This window comes from Pelobates fuscus, chromosome 1, assembly GCF_036172605.1.
Source record: "Pelobates fuscus isolate aPelFus1 chromosome 1, aPelFus1.pri, whole genome shotgun sequence".
In the NCBI taxonomy this organism is placed as follows: Eukaryota; Metazoa; Chordata; class Amphibia; order Anura; family Pelobatidae; genus Pelobates; species Pelobates fuscus.
Window position 1 is genome coordinate 134,345,388 of NC_086317.1, and position 24,893 is coordinate 134,370,280.

A 24,893-nucleotide genomic window follows, 5' to 3' on the forward strand; every position below is an offset into this window, starting at 1 on the left:
GGTTTTGGATAAAGGCTGTAGGATGTGGAGGATAGGAACTGCAGTGTGTGGAAGGATATGGGCAGCAGTGTGTGTGGGCGATATGGTCTGTAGTATATGCGGCAAATAGGGATTAGTCTCTTAAAAAGGGACATTTTTAATGGAAGTGTATGCAAGGATTTGGCATTACTAATATGCTATATTTTTGCATAATCAAATCTTTATAGCCTCTGCCCCAAAATTACATATTTTGCAGAATGCTGCACCATAAGTCTGCCTTCTTAGCCAATGCATAAAAAAACGTCCTTATTAATGTATGAACGCACACAGCTCGACCATTGACAGTATGGAGTGATTTGAACTACAAAGCAACCTGCATTAAAAGGAGATGACACCCTGGGAGACATTTAGTAAGGATATCACTACCCGTCTGTCTATTGCTTTTCTGACTGTGTCCGTGACTGAGGATTAAATAAGTAGCTTCATTGGTTCTAACCTATACATCACTTATTCTATCCATAACCCCAAATCTAACCGTAAAACCTTTTTCTTCAAGCATAACCATAACTGTTTAATCCAAAGCTTACAATTCACCCTAACACAAACTCTAATTTTATACAAACAATTTAAATTAGTAATTGTGTATTGTCATGTACCAGAGTATTGCATGTCCTTAATTTAAGGACACACGACATGTGTGACATGTCATGATTCCTTTTATTCCAGAAGTTTGGTCCTCAAAGGGTTAAAGTGCTGCCCAGGACATTTATTGCCTGTGGGATTGTGCCATATTGGTCTTTGATATAATTTGAACCTTTATCAGAAAGGCCAGGCAAGTTTAAAAACACTCTCTACTCACATTATTCCACTGCTCATATGCCGATTTGTTTCAAAAGTTCCCCCACCAATCTCTTTTTCTTTGTATATTCCTCCTCATCGCCCCTAAAAATGAAAACAAGGGGATAGAATATACAAAATAACTATTTTTATAATTCCTTAAATGTAAACGAGTATTAAGAAAGGTTAAATATATTAGTTACATTTGAAAATCCAAATAAAATAAATCGTATTCCAATAATCCACCTATTATATGACTCTTTCAGGGTTATTTACTAAAGTAAGAATTCAGAGTGAATTTTAAATTCTAGAACAAAATAGACAAACTGAAAGCATGCCTTACTTGGTCATTTTTTTTCCAAATCAGCTATTTTTGCTTTCAATTTGAAATTCACTTTGAATTCACTCTTAAATAAATTTTAAGACCAGCCAATATTTTCAACATCTACTAGTCGCTTTTCATACTCTTTTCAAACATGTTGCACTCACTCAATAAAATGCTGATATCATATCGTAGGCAAACCAATGTTAATAATTGCGTTAGTATCAAAACTGGGTTATTAGAAAAAATGAGTTTGTATAGAAAACGTCAGGAAATACGTTTTCAAGTACTACAATTGCTCTTGTGTATACTATGCAGGGGCTGACTGTCAACCTCTGGGATGGAAATTAAATAATAAATCACATTTTGTAATTTTATTCATTCTTTATTTTTGTAGTGCACTTGATAACAAGCAGGCTTGCGGTACCTCGAAAGTAACAGCAAGCAAGTCAATAACAGTGATAACAAAACATTGGCATGGTAGCAAAGACAATGGCACATTTTTCTTGTAACACGTTAGAAATGATGATTAAAGTCAAGCCGTTTGTTTTTTTGTTTTGTTTTTGTCACGTTTTAAGATAAAAGGTAAAGCAAGTGAAACAACAAAGTCGTCAGGTGAGTAAAAGTGCTTGTGAGCGTTAAAAGTCGGTATGTCTGACTATGGGTATAGTGAAATTCTTTCAGTGAGATGGTAATTCCTGCAATCTAGAGGGATTGGCTTATATCGGTAGAAATTATGTTCGTTAGTGCTTAAAGGTATGAGGGTGTTGGAGGGCTGGACCAAAGCGTGTAGGCCAAGCTCTAGCTGAAAATGCTCAAATGCTTGCCACTAACCTATGGGCTACAGGGGGGGGGAGTGTATGACTGACCAGATGTGTCTACAGGAGGCAAATATGCCTAGTGAGTGACAGTGGGTGTGTCCGTCATATCTGGCAGCGATGTTTCAATTAAAGGAGCAGGTGTAGAACTATAAACAGAAATTAAGCAAAAATATATAACAGCCTAGGCCAGTGATGGCGAACCTATGGCACGCAGCCATAGGCCGCCGGTCGGCTTCAATACAGAGTAGGCACCTGCCTGCCCAAAACCTACTCTGCTTCCATGTTGGGAGGACAGGGGGGAGGGATCTGAGAAGCAGCTCTTCTGCCCTCCCGCAAGCAATCTGTGTGGAGCATTGCCACGCATTACCATGGCAATGCTCCACACAGCATCGCGCGGGAGCTGCAGGACCTGTCCCTCTTACCACCACCGGACCACCAGGGATTTCTGTGCCTGCCCCTCCTTCACAAAAGATAAGAAGGGAGGGGGTGGGGGGAGACACATATTGTATTAATATATTTGTATATTTGCCGCAGCACCCACCTCCCACACACACACACACACAGCACCCCCCTAACACATCCCCCCACACACAAAGCATCCCCCACACACAGCACTCCCCTCACATACACACACAGCACCCCCTCCCCCACACACACAGCACCCCTCAGAGACACAGCACCCCTCACACACACTCCGCACCCATACACTTCACCCCTCAATGCAGTATGTGTGTGTGTTTGTGTGTATATATTCAGCAGACTGTGTGGTATTCAGCAGTCTGTGTGTATGTATTCAGCAGTCTGTGTATTCTGCAGTCTTTATCTATTCAGCAATCTGTGTGTGTATATTTAGTGGACTGTGTGTGTTTGTGTGTGCGTGTATGCAGCGGACCGTGTGCATGTATGCAGCGGACTATGTGTGTGTGTTTCGGTGTGTATGTATTCAGCAGTCTATGTGTGTGTTGCTGTGTATGTATTCTGCAGTCTGTGTGTATGTATTCAGCAGTCTGTGTATCCTGCAGTCTTTATCTATTCAGCAATCTGTGTGTGTATATTTAGTGGACTGTGTGTGTTTGTATGTGCGTGTATGCAGCGGACCGTGTGCATGTATGCAGCGGACTCTGTGTGTGTGTGTTTCGGTGTGTATGTATTCAGCAGTCTATGTGTGTGTTGCTGTGTATGTATTCTGCAGTCTGTGTGTCAATGTGTTCAGTCATCTGTGTGTGAAAGTGTTCAGCAGTCTGAGTGTATGTATTGCATTTGTTGTAGATACTAATAAATATAAGGCTAATTTTATCTATAATTTAAATTTTTATTCCTGTGAGTTGTGTGTAGGCAGGGCCCCAGTGCACTTCTTTGCCCAGGGGCCTATAATGTTGTTAAGGTGGCACTGGTGGATGGGTGGGATGGAGGGCTGCGAGGGAGCACTGACTTACGTGCTGTTCCAGCACTGCTCCCTCTGAGGATGCCACTGGGAGACAGGAAATGACATCATTCAGGCACCATCAGTGCTCCCTCACGCCCACACACCCTCACAGCAGCGGGAAGGAATCAGATCCACCAGGTAGGGAGCCTGGGTGAACTTCAAACCCCCACCCGCACCAAAAAAAACCAACCCATTATTTATGTGCTGGTAGGGAGAGGGGGATATACTGGGGGAAGGGTATATGCTGGGGTAGTCAGGGGAAGATGCGAGGGGAGAGAAGAGGAGGTGCTGCGGGGAGAGAAGAGGTGAATCTGGGGGAGAGAAGGAGGAGATGCTGGGGAGAGGAGGAGTAGTTGCTGGGGAGAGAAAGGGAAAGGAGGAGATGTGTATGAGTTGTTTTTTCTAAACTTAAACCTCAGTATTCAGGTTTAATTGCCATGTTGGCACTTTGAGGAAAAAAAAGTTGGCATGAATTGCGGTTTTGGAACTCGGGCTCAAAAAGGTTCGCCATCACTGGCCTAGGCTGAAGTCAAAGGTTTAGAACTGAAAAAATAAATAAAAGGTAAGTAAGTTGAGAGAGGAGTTTATCCTGTTCATGTGACAGAATCTTAATCTCCCCCCGGGATGAACGGAGTAATTCGGGAGATATGACTTGTGGACGGCGACAAGTGCAGCTCCGTTAAGCCCAGTTCCTGCAGGAATTTCTGACCCTCCGATGGTGCAGATGCTTTGTAGGTCTTCCCTTCTTTAGCAACGGAGAGAAATCTGGGGTAAGTCCATCTATAGGTGAGTCCAGCAGTTTGCAGGGCTTGAATAATAGGACGCATGGACCTCATCCACATCAAGGTGGCCTTTCTCAGGTTGTGATAGAAGATGAGAGTGTGGGTCTCGAAGGTGAGCAATGTTTTGCCTCGCAGGGCGTGAAGAAGCCTCTGTTTGTCTGCAAATTTTTGGCAGCAGAGGATTTTGTCCCTTGGAACATTGTTTGATGATGGTGTGGCTTCAGAAATTCTGTATAAGCAGTCATATGAGAATTGTTTGTGGATCTTTGCGGGAAGCACACAGGATAGGAGCCTCCTGACAAGGTGTGGCAGCTCGTCCGTCGGGACGGAGTTTGCTACTCCTCTGATTTTAATGTTCCTTTGGCCCCCTTATCTTCCATCAAATCCATTCTGATAACTTTGTGTAAGTGTAGTTGTTGCAGGTGTGCCCTGGGAAGTCATACCTTGTTTTAAATCAATAATGTCCTCCTCTGAGGGCAGCAGTCTATCAGTCACAGCTGCACCTCCGTTTTCACCAAGTTTAGTTATGCCGAGAACAAGCCTTGGAAGTGCTCCAGCAGGTCATGTATGTCTTGTTTTGTGATTGATGCTTCTGTGCTGGGTGTAGTTAGGATTGCCTCTGGAGGGGCTTCCACCACCGGCTGCACAGGTGTAGGTTCTGGCTGTGGAGGGGTTATCCCTTGGGTGTTATGTCCAGCATCTGGCTGATGTCCTGGGTGTTCCCCATTAGTTTCTGTGATTTGCAACCCATATTAGTGCCCTTTAGGAGAGGGGTTCCAAGGTGATAAGGCTGTGTCAGAGCTGTCACTTCCCCAGGAGGTATCGCAGGGATGCCGCAAGAGTCCCACGCTGTTGGCCAGAAGTCCTCAGCGCCGAGTTTTTGCACCTGCGGTATATAAGAAATGAATCCACCAGTTACTCGTGGGTTCCTATGCATGAAAGTGTTGTAACGGCCCCACCAGGCATAAAAGGGGTTAACAGCCGTTTAGTAGATCTTCCCCTTCCAGAGACACAGGCACAGCTACTGTAGACACCAATTCACCGAACCGGAGAAGCATATGAATTCTCTCAAACATACGAATGCTGTAAACAGCCGAATAGGAAAAACCATACAAATAGGTTTACACTCCTAGCAGTCAAACTGGAACAGCATACAGTAAATCCCCCCAAGAATGAGACAAAGCTCCGTGTTGAGGGAGCACAGACACTCCCACACAAAATCCTCCCCTCTGCCTGTGATACAATTACCTTACACAATGGGTAATGTAATTATCACAGGCAGAGAAATACAGTTTTTCCACATTATTCATAACTTTAAAAGTATGCATCACATTCACATTTTCAGAATCAGCAGGCACAAACACTGCACATACAGACTCCTACCACCATAAAAACTTAAAACCACTATATAATATTATATTATTCTCCTTTTAGCGCTCATGTTTTACATTTGTAGGAGACTGGATTGCAGGTGATTGTGATTAGCAGAGCTGGATGAGATTAGGTAAAACGTTACTGTGCATTTATTCAGTAAACTATTGCTACGTCATATCTGTGGTGTGATTCCCCCCAGCCATATTATATTTTGCAGTGCACGGTGTGAGATTTGGTGGCGGAGGCACTGCTGTAATATGGCACTCTGGCCCAGTCCACTCCTGATCATATGATTATTTTCCATAAAGTTTAAGAAGCTGATATCAGAAATATAATTTACTCATTTTTAACTGCCTTTTTTTAGGCTTTAGGAAACTGTTTTTGACTCTATCCTCCTAACAACTCTCCCATTTTAGTGGACATGATTCGGCATATTTGTCAGCTTACTTGCAGTGTTACTCACCAAGACGCTGTGTTTTGTCACACTAAATTATGTCACTTTTCACCTACAATGTTTTCATTGCAATGTTTTTATAAAAATAAAAAAGTTAAAAACAAAATACAACACTAACCCGTTGTCTTTATATTCCTCTTCCTCCTCCTGGTCACTAAAAATAAATGAAAGAAATGATATTAGATAATAAACAAAATGGGTTTCTAATTCCCAAACAAATTATTCCAGTAATTTTGTATATTACATAGTATTTTTATAATACATTTTAAGATAATTTTTACTCACTCTCTATTAATTTTCTATACACTTTTCTCTGGTCAACATATCCAGAAATCACTAGGTTTCTTTATGTTCCTCATCAAATAGTATGCTAATATTTTTTCAACTAAAACGTATTCTGTTTGAAAAAAATGTAATCGACTCCAAGTAAATGACTCTGGACTTATTTTGTTCATCTATTAACCCTGTTTCTCTGTGATTACGTAAAAAGACTTACACGCACTGATCTACAGTGGCATTAAAGACAGTATAAGTTTGATCAAAACACAAAAGAAAATGATTATACTTTATTTTTTAATTTGTCACTGATTTGGTAGAAGTACTAGTGTCCCTTTATATTGGATTAGCCACATATTTTAAACTTTTAGTTGACTTTCTGGCATCATATATTTATTTTATATAACCATTTGCAATACATGTGTATTTATTGTTCTATTAATCATGTATATTTCATGTGTATTCTGTCTTCTATTTAAGGACCAACAAACTTCGGAGCACCCTCTATATCAGGGGTAGGCAAATTTTGACACTCCAGATGTTGGGGACTACATCTCCCATAATGCTCTTACACCATAATGTTGGCAAATCATCAAAAGTGATGTAGTCCACAACATCTGGAGTGATGAACCCCTGTACTACACTATTAACATCTTCTTTTCTCAGGTCAACATATTTTTAAATATCCATTACTCACCCTTTCACTACATTTTCCGTGTCATTCCCTTCATTTTGCTCACAAGACAATGAGCAAAGTAGCTTTATAATTCATACTAAATATGATCTTATTAATACCACATATCAGGGCCATCTTTAATTTTGATTGGTCCCTGGGCAGGCATTTACTTGGGCCCTCTGCCCCCCACCCCACTCCCTGGCATGCAGCCACGCCCTCCACCGCAATGTAGTGGCAGAACTGAACTAGAAAGGGTACTGGTGCAAAACTTATTTTGGGCCTCGCTATCGCAAGGGTGGCCATACGGTAGATCCCCATCTGTCATACAATTCCAACAATGCTTTGACAGCTGGGGATCTATCATTGCCCCATGCTTGCAGGGTTGTATTTAGCAATAAGCAATGTTTGTGTGTTTGAATGTAAGCATGTTTTGTATGGAGTATGTTTGTGTGAATGTAGGGGTGTATTCGTATGTGGTGCTGGCATTTGAATGCATTTATGTGTATGCAGGGGTGTTTTTATATATAATTTTGGTGTTTTTAACACAGATGTGTGTTTGTATGTAGTATTAATGTTACAAATACATACTGAACCACATTGACACTGACATACTCACACACACAGAGACATACTGACACACTGACAGACACACTGGCACACACACACAGACAGACATACTGGCACACATACACACAGACACTGACAGACATACAGATATATTGACACACAGACACAGATATACTGAACGGCACAGACACACACAGACATACTGACACACTGACAGACATACACACAGACCAACATACTGAAACACATACACTGACAGACACACACACACAGACATACTGACACATACACATACACAGAGACAGACATACTGGCACACATACACTGACAGACATACACACATACTGACACACACACACATGCAAAATGTGATAACCACCCTCCAGTTTCTTACCTTTTCCTGGAGGGTGGCTTCCCTGGGGTCCAGGCTCTCTCCCAGCCTGGCCCCCTCCGGAACAGCTGGTCCTCCTTCCTCCCGCTCCTGTTTCTGTGGGAGGAAGTGACGAGCGGCTGTCACTTCCTCCCAGCACTGCCAAAAAGCAAGGGCCCAACGTGCTGTTAAAGCGCCAAAGCGCCCGACCAGGCCCCTGCTGACACAGGCCCACCGGGTGGCCCTAAGTGCATGGGCCACCCGACGGGCCCCCATATTTTGCGGACAGAGGGCAAACGGGGCAGCTGCCTTGGGACCCCCAGTAGAGACAGGGCCCTGAGCAGCTGCCCCGTTTGCCGTGCGTTAAAGACAGCCCTGCCACATATCATTATAATATCTAATTCAATTTTAGATCAATTTTATCTACTTTTCTTAAACCATACTTTTTTTATACCCAGCACTTACCCTTCCTCTTCATTTTCGTCTTCAGCACCACTAAAAAAGAAAAAAATGAAATAACAGAAATAAAGTGCTGATATCAGATTATAAACAAACTCGATTTAGAATTGTTTTAGTGTAGAAAAGAATAATATCAAAACTGGATTAGCAGAAAAATACATTTTGTATGTATACTTGAGGGAAATTAATGTTCAAATATTATTATTGATTTAATGTATTATAGGATTCATTTTCATAAACGGCATCATTCTAAAGTTAGAAATGCCTCTTCTCCCTTTTCATTCACTTTTCTGGGGCCAAAATTTGTTTTCACAGATTTCTCACCGTTCCTCTTCGTTTTCCTCATCAGATTCACTAAAACATAAAATGGAAAGTGTTGTTATAAGATCATAAACCAACTAGGTTTATTATTCTTTTAGTGTAAAAAAAACAACTTACATATGAAACTGCTTTATTGCAAACAGGTTTTTATATTAAACAGTAGAAAACTGATTTTCAAAAATGGTTATTGATTTTATATATCATTATTATTCATCATAAATTTCAAGATTATAAAGTCTACTCATTTTTCTATCCACTTTTTTATGGAGAATGTAGTACGTGTTTGCTTACATGGAATGTAGTGTGTGCATAGGGAATCCAGAGTTTGTATGTCAGGAATGTAGTGTGTGTGTAGGTGGTGCAGTGTGTGTGTGTGTGTGTGTGTGTGTCAGGGTTTCTTTGCTGTTTTAAACAGCAACCCTTTCTGTTTCAGTGAATGAGTTTTCAGCTGCAATTACTATGAGCTCCTTCTGCTTGTTGCCACGGTTACTCACCTGTGAGTAGTAATCAACCCTGCTGCTAATCAGTTCTGCCTATTTAAGCAGCTAAGCCCAGAACCTCCTTGCCCTTGCGTGGCTTCGTGTTTCCCAGAAGTCTCCTTGTTCCTGTGTTTCCTGTTTGTTCCTGGTTCCTGACTCCGGCCTTGTTCCTGACTCCGCTGCTCTCCGTGCTCCTGATCCCTGGCTTGTCTGACTACCCGCTCTGGTGACTGACCCCTGCTTGATTCCTGGACTTTGCTTTTGTTATTTATTTGTTATTTATCAATAAAGGTGTGTTTGCATCTAGTTCCGTCTCTGTCTGGTTCCTGGTCCCTGACATTACGCAAGGGCCATGAATACAGATGGTACAGGCAAGACACCTATACCTAACCTACTTACCCGGTGGGACCGCCTCTGCCTCACTTCCTGTTCTAGCACCGGTTGTAGCCTCCAAACCTGTAGCGGCTAGAGGAATGACTGGGTCTGTCCCGCTCCCTCAGTATTTTGGGGGCAACCCAGCTCAGTGCAGAGAATGTATAAATCAGGTTAAAGGATACCTTGAAATCCTGCCCCAGGCATTTCCTACAGACAGTGACAAAGTTCACTTCATGATTTCTTTGCTGTCTGAAAAGGCCCTAGTTTGGCAAAACCTCTCTGGGAGGCAGAGAAGCCTATTATTTACAATTACCCTGAATTTGTTGCATCCTTCAAAAGGGTTTTTGATATTCCAGCTCGCTCCACCCCTACTGCCAAACTACTCATGTCTAATGCTCAGGGCACAAAAACTATTGTCGAGTATGCCAGTGAATTCCGTACCATGGCAGCAGAAGGTGGCTGGAACAACGAGACTCTCGTGGCTGCCTTTGCACAGGGTCTCTCCGATGTGTTTAAAAATGAGATTGCAGCCAGAGAATTACCTAAAGATCTCGAGGAACTGATATCATTTGTCACCCTCATTGACATCAGACTCCGAGAGAGATCCTCATCCAGGGAGCGCCTGCGGAGGCCTCTTGTAGATTTGGCACCGAGCTTTTCTTGCCCACCCGAACCTCCCTCACCTCCCATGCCTCCTGGTCCTGAGTCCTCTGTCTGTGTGGAGCCAAGGCGGTTAGGCTTCTCACGCCTCTCGGTCGAGGAGAGAGCCTTTAGGAGGAGGGAGGGTCTGTGCCTATACTGCGGACACCACGGGCACGTGTTAAAGTTTTGCCCGATTCGTCCGGCAAAGGTCCCACACCCAAGATACTGTCAGGGGCAGATCTTGGGTGGTCTTTCTGCAGACCCAGAGATATGTGTGCGCAAACCCTTGGTGCCTATTATCCTCTCCTGGCCTGATTCATCCATTAAAACCCGGGCATTTCTTGATTCTGGGGCCGCAGGCTTGTTTATAGATTGTGCATTTGCATCAAAGCACTCTATACCCTTACAGTCTCGCAACTTTCCACTAGCCTTCGAAGCCATCGATGGCAGACCAATACAGCCAACCCACGTGACCCAAGAAACCGTGCCCATATCTCTGGCTGTAGGGGCTCTACATCATGAGACGATCCAATTCCAGGTAATTTCCTCTCCATATTACCAGGTTGTTTTGGGATACCCTTGGGTACAGAAGCATAACTCCACAATTGATTGGCGCAAAGCTGAGATATTATCATGGTCCCAGCAATGCACATTTTCCTGTCTCCAGAAACCGGTCAAAGTTTTGGGCGCATGTTCTGCCTCTTCCTTACCCGCTGAATACCAAGAATTCCAAGATGTATTCGACAAAGGTCAAGCCAGCGTTCTGCCACCACACCGTTCGTATGACTGTGGTATCGAACTCCAACCTGGTGCCAATCCTCCCCGTGGCCGGATTTACCCACTGTCTGTAGCAGAGAATCGAGCCATGGAGGAGTATGTTACCGATGCACTGTCTAAGGATTTTATTCGGAAGTCATCTACTCCTGCCGGGGCCGGCTTTTTCTTTGTAAAAAAAAAAGATGGCGAGTTGAGACCCTGTATCGACTATAGGGGTCTCAATCGCATTACTATTAAGAATGCCTACCCCATTCCATTAATCACGGAGTTATTTGACCGCCTCAAGGGAGCAACGGTCTTCACCAAACTTGATCTGAGAGGGGCATATAATCTCATCCGGATAAAAGAGGACCACGAATGGAAAACCGCATTTAACACCAGGAGCGGCCATTACGAATACCTAGTAATGCCCTTTGGTCTTTGCAACGCTCCGGCGGTTTTCCAAGAATTTATAAATGACGTCCTGCGAGATATGCTGCAGCAATGTGTGGTGGTTTATCTTGATGATATTCTTATCCATTCCACATCTCTCGAGAACCATCACGCAGACGTTTCTTGTGTTCTACAGAGACTTAGAGAAAATAATCTGTTCTGCAAATTGGAGAAATGTGAGTTTAACTGCAAACAGGTCACATTCTTGGGATATGTTATCTCAGATGCTGGATTCTCTATGGATGTTGAGAAACTTTCAGCTGTACTAAAATGGCCTCGACCTACGGGTCTTCGCTCTATACAACGTTTTCTGGGCTTCGCCAATTATTATCGGAAGTTCATACGCAACTTTTCTTCCTTGGTTAAACCTCTCACGGACATGACCAGGAGAGATGCTGATCCACAGTATTGGTCACAAGAAGCCATTACTGCCTTTGAGTCTCTCAAAGTCGCCTTTGCTGCTGCTCCTATACTGGCACACCCTAACCCTGCCTTACCATTCATTCTTGAAGTCGATGCGTCTGAGACAGGAGTAGGCGCCCTCCTGTCTCAACGTCCTAACCCTGAGAGCTCCAGGCATCCGTGCGGGTATTTCTCGAGGAAATTGAACCCGGCGGAATGTAATTACCAGACTGGTGATAGAGAACTTCTAGCCATAATTTTGGCTCTCAAAGAATGGAGGCACCTTCTTGAGGGTACTTCAGTGCCAATCCTCATCCTCACAGACCACAAGAATCTTACATATCTTTCCGAAGCTAAGCGGCTTTCCCCCCGGCAAGCTAGATGGGCTCTCTTCCTATCAAGATTCAATTATGTGGTTTCTTACTTGCCCGGTACTAAAAACATTCGGGCTGATGCCTTGTCTCGACAGTTCTCCCCTCCATCTAGAGAGGAGATAACCCCTACTCCTGTGATTCCTCCGGACCATATACTGGCAACCATCCGTACTAACCTCACCTCACCCCTAGGCGAGGAGATTCTGGCTGCACAAAGTAATGCTCCTCCAGAGAAACCTAATGGGCGTTGTTTTGTACCTATTAACCTCCGTACGAAACTATTGAGTACATACCACGACCCCAAAGCAGCTGGACATCCAGGCAAAAAACAGCTAATCTGGTTCGTCTCCCGGCAATTTTGGTGGCCTAGTCTCCGTTCGGATGTCACCGCTTTTGTAGCTGCCTGTCCTGTGTGCGCTCAAAATAAAACCCCACGACGCCCTCCAGTGGGTCTCCTGCAAACCATACCTAATGGTGAACGACCCTGGACCCACTTGTCCATGGATTTTATCGTAGATCTTCCAGTCTCCCGTGGCAATACAGTCGTTCTCATGGTTGTTGACCGATTCTCGAAGATGTCGCATTGCATTCCCTTGAAAAAACTACCAACTTCCCAGGAACTTGCAACAATTTTTGCTCGGGAGGTCTTTCGTTTGCATGGGTTACCCAAAGTGATAGTCTCAGATAGGGGTAGCCAGTTCGTGTCCAGATTTTGGAGAGCTTTTTGTACACAAATGGGAATTCAGCTTTCCTTCTCCTCGGCCTACCACCCGCAATCCAATGGTGCAGCGGAACGAGCTAACCAAACACTGGAACAGTTTCTGCGTTGCTACATTTCTGACCACCAGAACAACTGGTCTGATCTGCTACCCTGGGCGGAGTTTGCCCACAATAGTGCGATTAATGCCTCCTCCCGGCTATCCCCATTCTTGGCAAACTATGGGTTTCAACCGTCCATGTTGCCTGATACGTTCTTGCCACAGGGGATACCGGCATTGGAGGAACATCTCAGGGAACTCCGTTCCACTTGGGTGCAGGTTCAGAATTCTTTGCAACGCGCAATGCAGAACTTCAAACTCCAGGCCGACCGCAGACGCCTTCCTGCACCTACCTATCAGGTCGGAGAGAGGGTCTGGCTGTCTTCCCGCAACCTACGCCTCCGTGTTCCCTCACAAAAACTGGCACCCCGATACGTTGGGCCATTTCGTATACTTCGAAGGGTTAACCCTGTAGCTTACGCACTTGACCTTCCTGCTAACATGCGCATCTCAAATGTTTTCCATGTTTCCCTCTTGAAACCGTTGGTTTGTAATCGCTACACCACCTCAGTGCCACGTCCACGTCCTGTTCTGATTGACAATCATGAGGAATATGAAATACGCAGCATCATTGACTCACGGGTCTTCAGAGGACAGATCCAATACTTGGTGCACTGGAAAGGATACGGTCCAGAGGAACGCTCCTGGGTTCCAGCCTCTGATGTCCATGCACCATCCCTCCTTCGTTCCTATCACGCCCGCTTCCCCATGAAGCCCGGACCCACCAGCAAAGATGGGGGGAGTCGTTGAGGGGGAGGTACTGTCAGGGTTTCTTTGCTGTTTTAAACAGCAACCCTTTCTGTTTCAGTGAATGAGTTTTCAGCTGCAATTACTATGAGCTCCTTCTGCTTGTTGCCACGGTTACTCACCTGTGAGTAGTAATCAACCCTGCTGCTAATCAGTTCTGCCTATTTAAGCAGCTAAGCCCAGAACCTCCTTGCCCTTGCGTGGTTTCCTGTTTCCCAGAAGTCTCCTTGTTCCTGTGTTTCCTGTTTGTTCCTGGTTCCTGACTCCGGCCTTGTTCCTGACTCCGCTGCTCTCCGTGCTCCTGATCCCTGGCTTGTCTGACTACCCGCTCTGGTGACTGACCCCTGCTTGATTCCTGGACTTTGCTTTTGTTATTTATTTGTTATTTATCAATAAAGGTGTGTTTGCATCTAGTTCCGTCTCTGTCTGGTTCCTGGTCCCTGACAGTGTGGAGGATCTAGTGTGTAAAGGTCCCAGAGTGTGTATAGGAGATTGTGTGTGTGTGTGTGTGTGTGTGTGTGTGTGTCTGTGTGTAGAGGATTCATAATGTATACAGGGATCTAGTATGTGTGTGTAGATTAGATTATCCAGAATTGGGTAAGGGATCTAGCATGTATCTGAAGCATAATGTGTGTAGTGGTGCAGTTTGAGGGGTGCTGTAGTATATATATATATATATATATATATATATATATATATATATATATATATATATACACATATAGATATATATACATACATACATACATACATACATACATAGATAAATAGATACATAGATAGATAGAGCCAGTATATTTATATTGGCAGACATTTTGTGTTAAGACAGAAATTAAAAGTGTATATTGCCAGTCACCCTCAGAACAGAGGTGACTCCATTTTGTATTACAAGGTTAAGACAGACACAAGATTTCTCTCTATATCACTCTATTCATTAAAGTCTGAGCTAAGGAATGTGAATGTAAACAAAACCTGAGATAAAGCATGATGTTTATCAGCGAAAGGGGGGGAGGGAATGCTACAAACAACCCAGAGACAAATGTATACACACACACATATATATATATATATATATATATATATATATGCACACACACACACATACATATACACACTATCCACTTATAATTTACTATTATTATATTAATCATATATTTAGTACTGTTAATATAGAATATTCATGGATAAATAACAATGAAGAAATATCATATTATTTACTAATGTTAATGGAGTATAGATAATCTTAAACACAGTTTCACACAGGAAAACCAGACACCAATGACCGATAACACTAAGTAATTAATTTTACTTTCTAAAAATAAAAATAAAAACTAACGAAACATTACTAGTTTCATTGTAATAAAAGGGTGAAATTAAGGTTAGGAGGTGTCAATTCTAAAATTATGACACCAAATTGCAGACGCTCTGTCTGGTATAAGAGTGAACCAAAGCTTTGAAGTGACATGTCCTGTTATTTATAGCAGACATAAAGATAACCAAAAATGATGTAAAAAGCATCACCAATTCAGTTAACCCATTATACAAAAAGGTAAATGGACCCCCTGACAAGAATTTTTGGTGATGTAATTGCGCCACATACTGACCAAAAACTAGATGATAGTCTGTAGGGAAGACACACCTACAGTTCCCTATTGGTCCTATCAACTAGTGACGTGCAGAGAGTCTTTCCCCTTTAAAAAGTAAGGACGAAGGGAAAAGAGGGGGATTCGGACTCCTTGAAACATATTCTGATTCTCAAACTCTCAAACTCTCGGGGACTTACACATTCTGACTCTTGGACTGTACTCAAGAAATTCTCAACTCTCTCTGGGACACACCTAATTCTTACTATTACTTTTCCAACTAATACAATCCTCTCATCATACTTGCATTCAAAATCCCTGGAATATATCTTCACATCTGAGAGAAAATCTACAACATAACTGGTATGCTGTTTTTTTTTTATTAAATTAAATTGAATTAATATTTTTTTTACTAATAGCAGGGATGTATATCTAGATAAATATTTGTCAGATTCCAATTATTAGAAATCATAATTAGCTAAGGAATATATGGTTATAAAAATTCCATTCCTGCAGGTGGAATAAAGATAACAATATATTAATGGTAAATTTGCCAAATGTTAGCATACCAAATTTTTATCCAGAGGTATTGACTTGTTCTGATATAAGATAGTGAATCTTAATTAGGAAAGTTACAATTCTGCAAACGTAAAATCTGGTAGACTTATTCTTATTGGATGTACAGAGGAATGGTCAAATGATCTGGTATGAACATTACTTTCATTGTAAAATTGCAATCATATAGGATATCTTACCTATGAGGATTGTAGCCAGCAGTGGAAGAGTTAATTCAGTGTGATCTGACTGTCAGCCAAAGTTTTATTGCTTTAAGCTAGGCTGCTGTGAAGTTTTGTCTCCTCTTTGAATTTGGTTTCTAAGTGAAGTGTCCAATCATAAATCTTATTGACAACTGCATGCATAACTGGTTGCTTTTAGCTGCCTTTATTGTGTTGAAACCTTTGCCATATTGTCTAATTATGTTATACTTGATTATTCACTGATTGTCACACATGTTACATATTACTATTATTTTTATTATTATTGTCACAATAAATTAAATTTTTATAATTAATTTGTGATTACTGTGTGAAGTAAAAATTCTCTAGTGAAACTTCCTCTAGGATCTAAGAGAATTAATATCGTGAGTAGAGTTGAGCGGACACCTGGATGTTCGGTCGAACTTTGAAAAAAAGTCCGGGTTCAGGCTCGAACTTGACCCCGAACTTGACCCCGAACTTGACCCTGAACCCGAACCCCATTGAAGTCAATGGGGACCCAAACTTTTGGCCACAAAAATGGCTCTAAAAAAACTCCTGGAAAGGGCTAGAGGGCTGCAAAAGGAAGTAAAATGTGGGTAAGAGTAGGACAAGTGCCTTGCAAACAAATGTGGATAGGGAAATCACTTAAAAATAACATAAAATAAGCAGCCACTTAGTAGATACCTCCCTAATTCACATGGTATTAGGGAGCTATCTACGAAAAGGCTAAAAGACCTAAATTGGTCTTTCTGCCACATTTACTAATACTAAGTAAAGACTACTTAGTATTAGTAAATTCAGGCCCTACTCACTATACGTGTCTAGTAAACAGTGAGCAGACAGTGGCTGCTCAATGTAAAAAAACAAAAACAAAAAAAACCTATTACCCCCACCTAAAACCTATTGCCCCCACCTAAATAGAATAGAAGGGGGACCTAATGTCCTCCCCCCAGCCCCCACCCCTGAGCGATGGGTGTGGGCCATAAATAAAAAATGGGGGGGGGGACCTTATGTCCTCCCCCTGGCTCCCACCCCTGCACGGCGGGTGGGGGCCCTAAATAACAATAAGGGGGGACCTAATGTCCTCCCCCGGCCCCCACCCCTGCACGGCGGGTGGGGCCCTAAATAACAAAAAGGGGGGACCTAATGTCCTCCCAACCTTGAGCCGTGGGTGGGGGCCATAAATAAAAATCCCCCCCAGGTGACTAGGGGTCCCCAAACCCCTAATCACCCCCTCCCCCCCAAAAACAATTACCCCTACCTACCTCCCTCATCCTAAAAATAATGAGGGGGACCCTTGTCTAAATACCTGTAAAAAAACTAGACTTACCATTTGATGTCTTCTTTCTTCTAAAATCTTCTTTTTTCAGCCCCCAAAAAAGGCCAAATAAAAATCCAGAATAGCCGACGAAAAAAATTAAGTAATCCTTCTTCACCCATGGAGGGCTCCGCGCAGACTGAGCTCTGTAGGGCGGGGAAATTAGGCTCAGAACACTCTGATTGGTGGGTTTAAGCCATCCAATCAAAGTGCTCTGACACGAAAATGAAGAGACTGACAGGTAAGTCAGTCATTTACATTTACGTGTCACAGCACTCTGATTGGTTGGCTTGAAATCCACCAATCAGAGTGCTCTGTGTCATTTTACACAGCGTGGGAAAATTACAAAGAACTTTCCCACGCTGTGTAAAATGACACAGAGCATTCTGATTGGCTGGATTTCAAGGATTTCGGGTTTGCTCAACTCTAATCGGGAGTAATTCTCAGCTTTATTATTCGGGGGACAGTGCCAAGATATCAATTTTTGATATAATGAAATGATTACATTATTTTTTGATAATTTGTAGGAAAATATAATTTTTAATATTTATCACCCCATAAATATCCTCACAATATATATATGTTTGTTCGTATTGTATGTGTGAGGGGCGCAGTGTGTTGGGACTGCTGTGTGTATGTGTGAAGGGTGCAGCATGTGTGTGTGTAAGAGGGGTGCAGTGTGTGTGTGTAAGAGGGGTGCTGTGTGTGTGTAACAGGGGTGCTGTGTGTGTGAGGGTGTTCTTATCTGCCATCACATTCTATGTTTCTAATTTTCTTTGTCTGTTAACTCACTGAGGCTAATTTTATATATTATACGTGTGTGTGTGTGTGTGGGTGCTGTGTGTCTGATGGTGCTGTGTGAGTCTGAGGGTGCTGTGTGTGTGTGTGTGTGAGGGTGCTGTGTGTTTGAGGGTACTGTGTGGGTAAGTGTGCTGTTAGTGTGAGGGTGCTGTGTGTGTGTGAGAGTACTGTGTGTGTAAGTGTGCTGTTAGTGTGAGTGTGCTATGTGTGTGTCTGATAGTGATGTGTGTGTATGAAGGTGCTGTTAGTGTGTGTGCTGTGTGTGTGTCTTAGGGTGCTGTGTGTGCATGAGGGTGCAGTGTGTAACTGTGCTGTTAGTGTGAGTGTGCTGTGTGTGTCTGAGGGTGCTGAGTGTGCTGTTCGTTTGCGTGTGGTGTGTGTGTGTGTCTGATGGTGCTGTGTGTGTGTGCGCGAGGTTGTTGTGTCTGAGGGTGCTGTTACTGTTAGTGTGCTGTTAGTGTGTGTGTAAGGGTGTTGTGTCTGAGGGTGTTGTTAGTGTGAGTGTGCTGTTAGTGTGTGTGTGAGGGTGCTGTGTGTGAGGGTGCTGTTAGTGTGAGGCGTGTGTGAGTGTCCTGTTAGTGTGAGTGTGCTGTGTGTGAATATGTCTGGAGGGATTATGTGTGTGTGTATGTGTGTGTGTGTAGGGGGGATGTAAATATATGAAATATGTTTTTTTTGTATTCAACTGTATACCCCCCTTGTTATCTTTAGCCTGGGAGGGGGGGTGGGGAAGCCGTGCTGCCTTGGAGGAGGGTAGTGCTGCAGTCCCTGGTGGTCCTTGTGGTGAAGGAACTCTACCCTGCAGTTCCTGGGCTAGAGTTCACTCTCACAAGGTCTGAGTGTTGCCGTGGTAATTGCGGCAATGCTCCAACCTTGAAAGAGGAACCCGGCAGAGCTGCAGGGTAGAGCTCCACCGGGTCCTCCTCTTCCTCCCTCCCTCCCCAGCCAGTGGCAGTGTTACAGTGCCTGTGGGCTGGTGAGAGAGATCTTTGATCTCCCCACCGGCCCATGAAGGCACAAAGCAGGGCCGGCGCTCTGATAGTGTCGGCCCTGCATGGGCTGGCCGGGAAGATTCTGTGATCTCCCCTGCCGGCCATGGCCATCGCGGTCCACTGCGCATTTACCCGGTATGCCCGATGGCCAGTCCAGGCCTGGGCTTGTGGCTCTTAATTTGAACTGGCCATTTCACAGCCTAATGTGTACTTTAAAGGTCTGGAGAATGGCCATCTCAGACTTATTAATTGAGGGGAGAAGGAACTTGGCTTTTTCTGACTTTATATATTAAAGTATTAACCCCTTATCAGTGTTAATTTTACCGACTAACAATTTTTGTTGGATTAAGTCGACTACAATTTTTTGGGGCAACTGTGTGGGTGTAATTTCCTGTATTAGTTGTGCCAGCATCATGTTGTCTATATAGAATGTGTCAATGCGGGTATAGGTGTTATGGGCTGTGGAATAGAATGAGTAATCCCTTTCTGTGGTGCATAGTATTCTCCAACTATCGTGTGAGTTGAAGAGGGACAAGGTGTGATTAAGTGTTTTGCAGAGAGCTTGGATACCTTTTTTCCTCCTGCCTGTCAAGGAGGCAGTTGTGTCAAGAGAGGGGGATTGGATGAAATTTAAGTCACCTCCAATAATAAACCTCCCCTTACATTGGTCTACCTTATTAAGTAATGATTTAAGGAATGTGGCTTGATTATCGTTTGGGAAGTACATGGCCACTAGGGTTTATTGTACGTTGTTAAAAAGGCCTACAATAATTACTTATCTCCCCTTAGTATCAATGAGGCTCCTTTGCAACGTCAAGTGAAGGCAACGTCTTTATGAATGAGGATGGCAACCCCTTTCGTTTTGGATTCAGACAGGGCATGGTATAGTGTGGGGTAAGTTTTGGTGAAAATGGATGGTTTTTTGGCGTTTCTTGGATACATGCAACGGCTACAGAGTGTTTCTTGAGGTCTTGTAGTAACAGCCCAAGTTTACCTGGGAAATGAAGCCCATAATATGACATAATTCTCATATTGGTGTGTTGGTTGTATGGGTCTCTGGGCATGGTGTACCATAGTATGGAGGTTTTGTTCTCTTCTATATCTCATCTTATAACATGGTCAACTGTTTAGGTCTCTTGGCGTGAGGAATCTTCCATAAGGTGAGTTGTATGCAGCAGGGAGGGGAAGCAGAATAGCTGAGCCGTGGCACCCAGTCCCTGGGGCTGTATCTACAGGAGAGTGAGGGAGGAGTAAGAAGGTGTTTAGCCCTACATGGCTTCCAGAGTTGACCCTTGCTGTGCCGACTGAGGGTCACGCACAGCTGGTGGGGGTCATGACCGTGGGGCACTGCATAGTAGAGGAAATCCCACAGTTGAGAGACCGTGAGAGCAAGGTGAACTTTAGTAGGTAGTACGCTATTAGGAGGTATGGCAAGTCACGGCACCCTAAGGTCCTAGGGGGTTGTTAGGCCTCTGAGTGTACCTCTGGACCTGGTTCCCTGGCTCCCCATCCCGTAGCTAATGGGCCGTATCGGTGTCTAGCCGAGACTTTGTCTCACTGTGTAATATTGCATGGTGTGGGGACTGGGGGCATATCATGAACTAAAACATATAAACTAAAAACAAGATAAAACAGGTTAACTAGTAACATCAAAAAAATATCATTGCAGTGGTGTAGTATAGTGTGGTATAGTACGTTGCAGTGCCTTACACCACTACGTATCAGGTCTTGCTGGTCTCCCATCAACGAGTGGACCAGTCCTGGGTCCGCCTGGGAAACTTTGCCATGCCTAGGGCTGATGGTTCTGACAGTAGAATGCCTCAGTCCTTGAGCTGGTGCATGCCTTGTTCCGGGGTCATTATGGAGTGGAGAGAGTCTTGATGGTACACCAACAGTTTAGCCGGGTATCCCCATCTGTAGTTCAGTCCCTGTACACGTAAAGTTGCTGTAACCGGTGTTAATGACTTGCGACATTGCAGGGTCTCCGCTGAGAAGTCTGAAAAGATCTTGATGTTGCGGTTCTTGTCCGGCATCTCTGCATTTCTGCTGGCACGAACAATATGTTCTTTGGCATGAAAGAAGTGTATTATTGCGATGATGTCCCGTGCAGAGGAGGTAGGCAGATGGCTAGGCCTTCTGAGGCGATGTGCCCTGTCTATGAGCAGTTGATCTGGGTGCAGTTCAGGGGTTAGCTGTTGGAACAGGTCGTGAAGGTAATTGTCCAGTTCAGTATTGGTGACCATTTCAGGTATGCCCCTAAACTGGAGGTTGTTTCTCCGTGACCTGTCCTCCAGGTCTGCCAGTTTAAATCCTTTGGGTTTCTATAACGCTGTCTAGTTCCTGTATCTTGTCAGCCAGCCTGTTGACCCATTGAGAAGTCATCCATTTTGGACTCTAGATGTGCTGTGCAGTTTCCAATGTCCTGCATGTCTTTCCTGAGTTCAGCTGTCAGGGTTTGCATTTGGGACTTAAAGCTCAGGTGTCTATTGTCGGCGAGGTCTGCCATCATAGCCCTCATGGTTGTCACAGTTAGGGGCCGTTCCTCTGCATCGAGCCCGGGGAGGCTGGGGGTGAGAGGGAGCCTTCTCGTGAGCGCAGTGCGCTGCCATCTTGTTTGAGGCCTTCCGGAGTTTTTGGCGCCATCTGTTTGGCAAGGAAAAAGGATGCTTTGTCTGCCTTGGCGGATTTGGCTTTCTGCCGCTGTGACATGCCTGTAATCTTGGCTGTTGCTGTTAGTGCTGGGTGCTCAGTAGTCCGGTTAGTTTCTGCTTTTTGTGGCTCTATCGGCGGGAGCTACTCCGACATGCGACCATGCAGCTCGAGCTGCAGGCCACGCCCCCCATATAGCTAAATTTTTAACTCTTTGCTGCCATTTTCAGTTTTGTAAATATTATCGAATGATAAAAATTCAGTTTGTATGTAAAACAATATTACATAATTTCTAATCAAATATTAACAGCATTATATAGTATTTAAAACTTTGTAAACTCATGTTTATTTAATATAACTCTTTATCATGTGTGTCTAGTAACATTATCATGTGTAATTTGTATTGGATTTTACAAAGCACCATTTCTACTTTTATTTTATTTTTTTGTACTAATCAGAAAAGTAGGTTTATAATGCTTAGTAAACATGATTATATATAATCAATCTTTTTGGCACCCCTGTTCTAGTGCATTAATTTGTACTGCTAGGTCCATCATGTTCTCCTGGGCATGTATGGATATTAATGGGCAGCACATGAAACATACTATTTTTGCAGAATATAGCATTCACACATTCACTCATATTCATATATGATTACTTAATTTATTTTCTAACCACATCATTTGAATTCGTAGGTGAATATGGCCACACATATTTTACTCAATATCATGATCTAGCCCCTGGGGAGTTAGCACAGCTAAACGGACAAGGGCACATGTATGAGTGTGGGGGTGGTGCTGGTGATTGGCTGTATGTGTGTAGGGGAGTGGTTATGGGTTTGTAGTGGGGCAGGGATCATCTTACCTCAGTGCCTTTTGGGATTCTGGCCAGCAAACAACTTACCTCCCACCCATCCTCTTGTGTTTCTGTTTCTGTCACAGCTAGCGGGGAGCGTGTCCTTGCCAATAGGGTTGGGGTGTATCAGATGGAATGTCAGCAGAAGGTCAAGGTTGGTCTCAACCTCCCCTGTTCTGTAGCGTAAACTTTTCAGTTACCGACTTGGACGTGCCCACCAAGCTAAAAAGCCGGCTGGTTGTGAGCATTGAAAGGAAAAAGGAATTTTGGTTTGGACGAGGGGGGAGGCGAGAGCCCAGTGGGCAAGTTTTGGTGCATAGGCACATGGTTAAGTTCGTTGGCAAGGACGGTTATTTAAGCTAATGACTGTTGGACAATAGATGTTAATTTATATGTTAAGTTATGGTTATGTATATGTGTATATATATATATATATATATATATATATATATATATATATATATTTATGTGCTTATTTATATTTGAATTGAAGGAAATAAATAAAGTTTGGATGAGTCCTACAGTTGTACGTTTAATAAATGCTGTGGTCTGTTACATCCAATATTAGTTGTCGGTCGTTATTGCGGGAAAATTGGGGTAAGTTCTTTATTCATGCACCACATTCCCCGCTACATTCATACATGGTATAACAACTGCACTTTCTGTACCATCTTACAACTTTAATGTATCCTTTAACATGCTAAATAAAACTATTATCACTATATGAATATATATATATATATATATATATATATATATAAATATATATATATATATATATATATATATATATATATATATATATATATATATACATATATATATATCTCAAAATATACATGGTCATAAAGTAGTGAAATTATTTTTAAGATTAATTTTCCATTTCAAGTACCTTCAGACATCAATTGGTTTATGGAATCGACAGCAAGAAATATTTTATATATAATTCTCTATGCAAAAATGCTGTTATAAATGTTAATGTTTGGATACTCACTCATTGCCTGGTCTGCAAATTGATAGAGAAATCATTCCAAAGAAAAGGAACATCAGAAGAGATTGCTTAAAAATCATATTGGCGAATCTGCTAACAAAATATGATTATCAGTAACTGGATTTAAAACCTAGGGTGTTATTAGTTACTTATTATGTAATACATAGCATAGCATATAATATCACAGAGTTTTTTTACTAAAGTGAGAACTGTCATTCGCTAAAGCAGCGGTAGGTAACCTTTAGCACTTCAGATGTTGTGGACTAGAAAGACTCATGGAAGAAGTAGTTTACAATATCTGAAGTGCCCAAAGTTGCCTACCACTGCACTAAAGTGTAATTCAAAGTAAATACAAAGTCGATTCCAAATTTAAGGCCAAAGCTGAAAGCCTAGCTGATTGAGCAATTTTCCAGTTTGACTCGTTTAACCTTAAATTTAAAATTCACTTTAAATTCACTTTGAATTTTGAGATTTTTTTTACCAAATCAACTATTTTAGACTATGTTGTCATTATGATTTTAATGTTTTACAATATAAGTGAATATGGCCCACAGGGTTGTTCAATACATTTTGAGATTTGGAAAAATTACAATAGAATTGCATGTTTGTAAAAACTAGAACATTTAAAAAAAAATATTTAATTAGAAAAATAATCGAATTAGATTATTTTTCCAGCTCAGCTATTTTGCAATGAAAATGTGCAATTTCCTTCTCAATTCTTCATACTATGTATATATGTATGTATGTCCTCTGCAAATGGTATGAAAAAGAGAAAGAATACTGTAAGGAACAATTGAGATAAGAATGTTCTACTTACTGTTTCAGTCAGAAATATGATATCCAGACAGAGAATGAGTAAGGTTTTCTTGGTCTGTATATGGCTCTGCAATGTAGAGACTATATATACTGCTTGATAAATAATAATTCCAGGATGTTAAATAAAAGCATTGCACATCCTACTTCATGACCAAGATTAAATGTTTGATTTTTTTCATACTGTGTATTCAGCATCTGATTCCCAGCCGAACAAACAGTTTTTTTTAACTCCTTAAGGAGGGAAGCAAATGTACAAGTTTTAACCAAAACCTAGAATGTGAGCTAGATGTCTGTTCAACCACAATTTACCTCTTTCATATTGAGTGCACCCACACTAAATATATATCATATAAACATTTAAACATTTTAAAATAATTTACTATGAATAAAATCTAAAAAAGTGTAAGAAATTTTATTTTC

General features: G+C 42.4%; 1 protein-coding gene across 1 annotated transcript; it reads right to left on the reverse strand.

Annotated features, from left to right (window-relative positions):
- Positions 1 to 851: 851 nt before the first annotated feature.
- Positions 852 to 24,523, reverse strand: LOC134597170 (frenatin 1.1-like). Its single transcript, XM_063444816.1, has 6 exons — positions 24,475 to 24,523; positions 23,661 to 23,747; positions 8,668 to 8,697; positions 8,350 to 8,379; positions 6,114 to 6,149; positions 852 to 921 (listed from the first exon to the last, which is right to left on the reverse strand). The coding sequence occupies exons 2-6, from the start codon at positions 23,735 to 23,737 to the stop codon at positions 852 to 854; spliced, it is 243 nt and encodes an 80-aa protein (XP_063300886.1). The 5' UTR covers positions 23,738 to 23,747; positions 24,475 to 24,523.
- Positions 24,524 to 24,893: the final 370 nt, after the last annotated feature.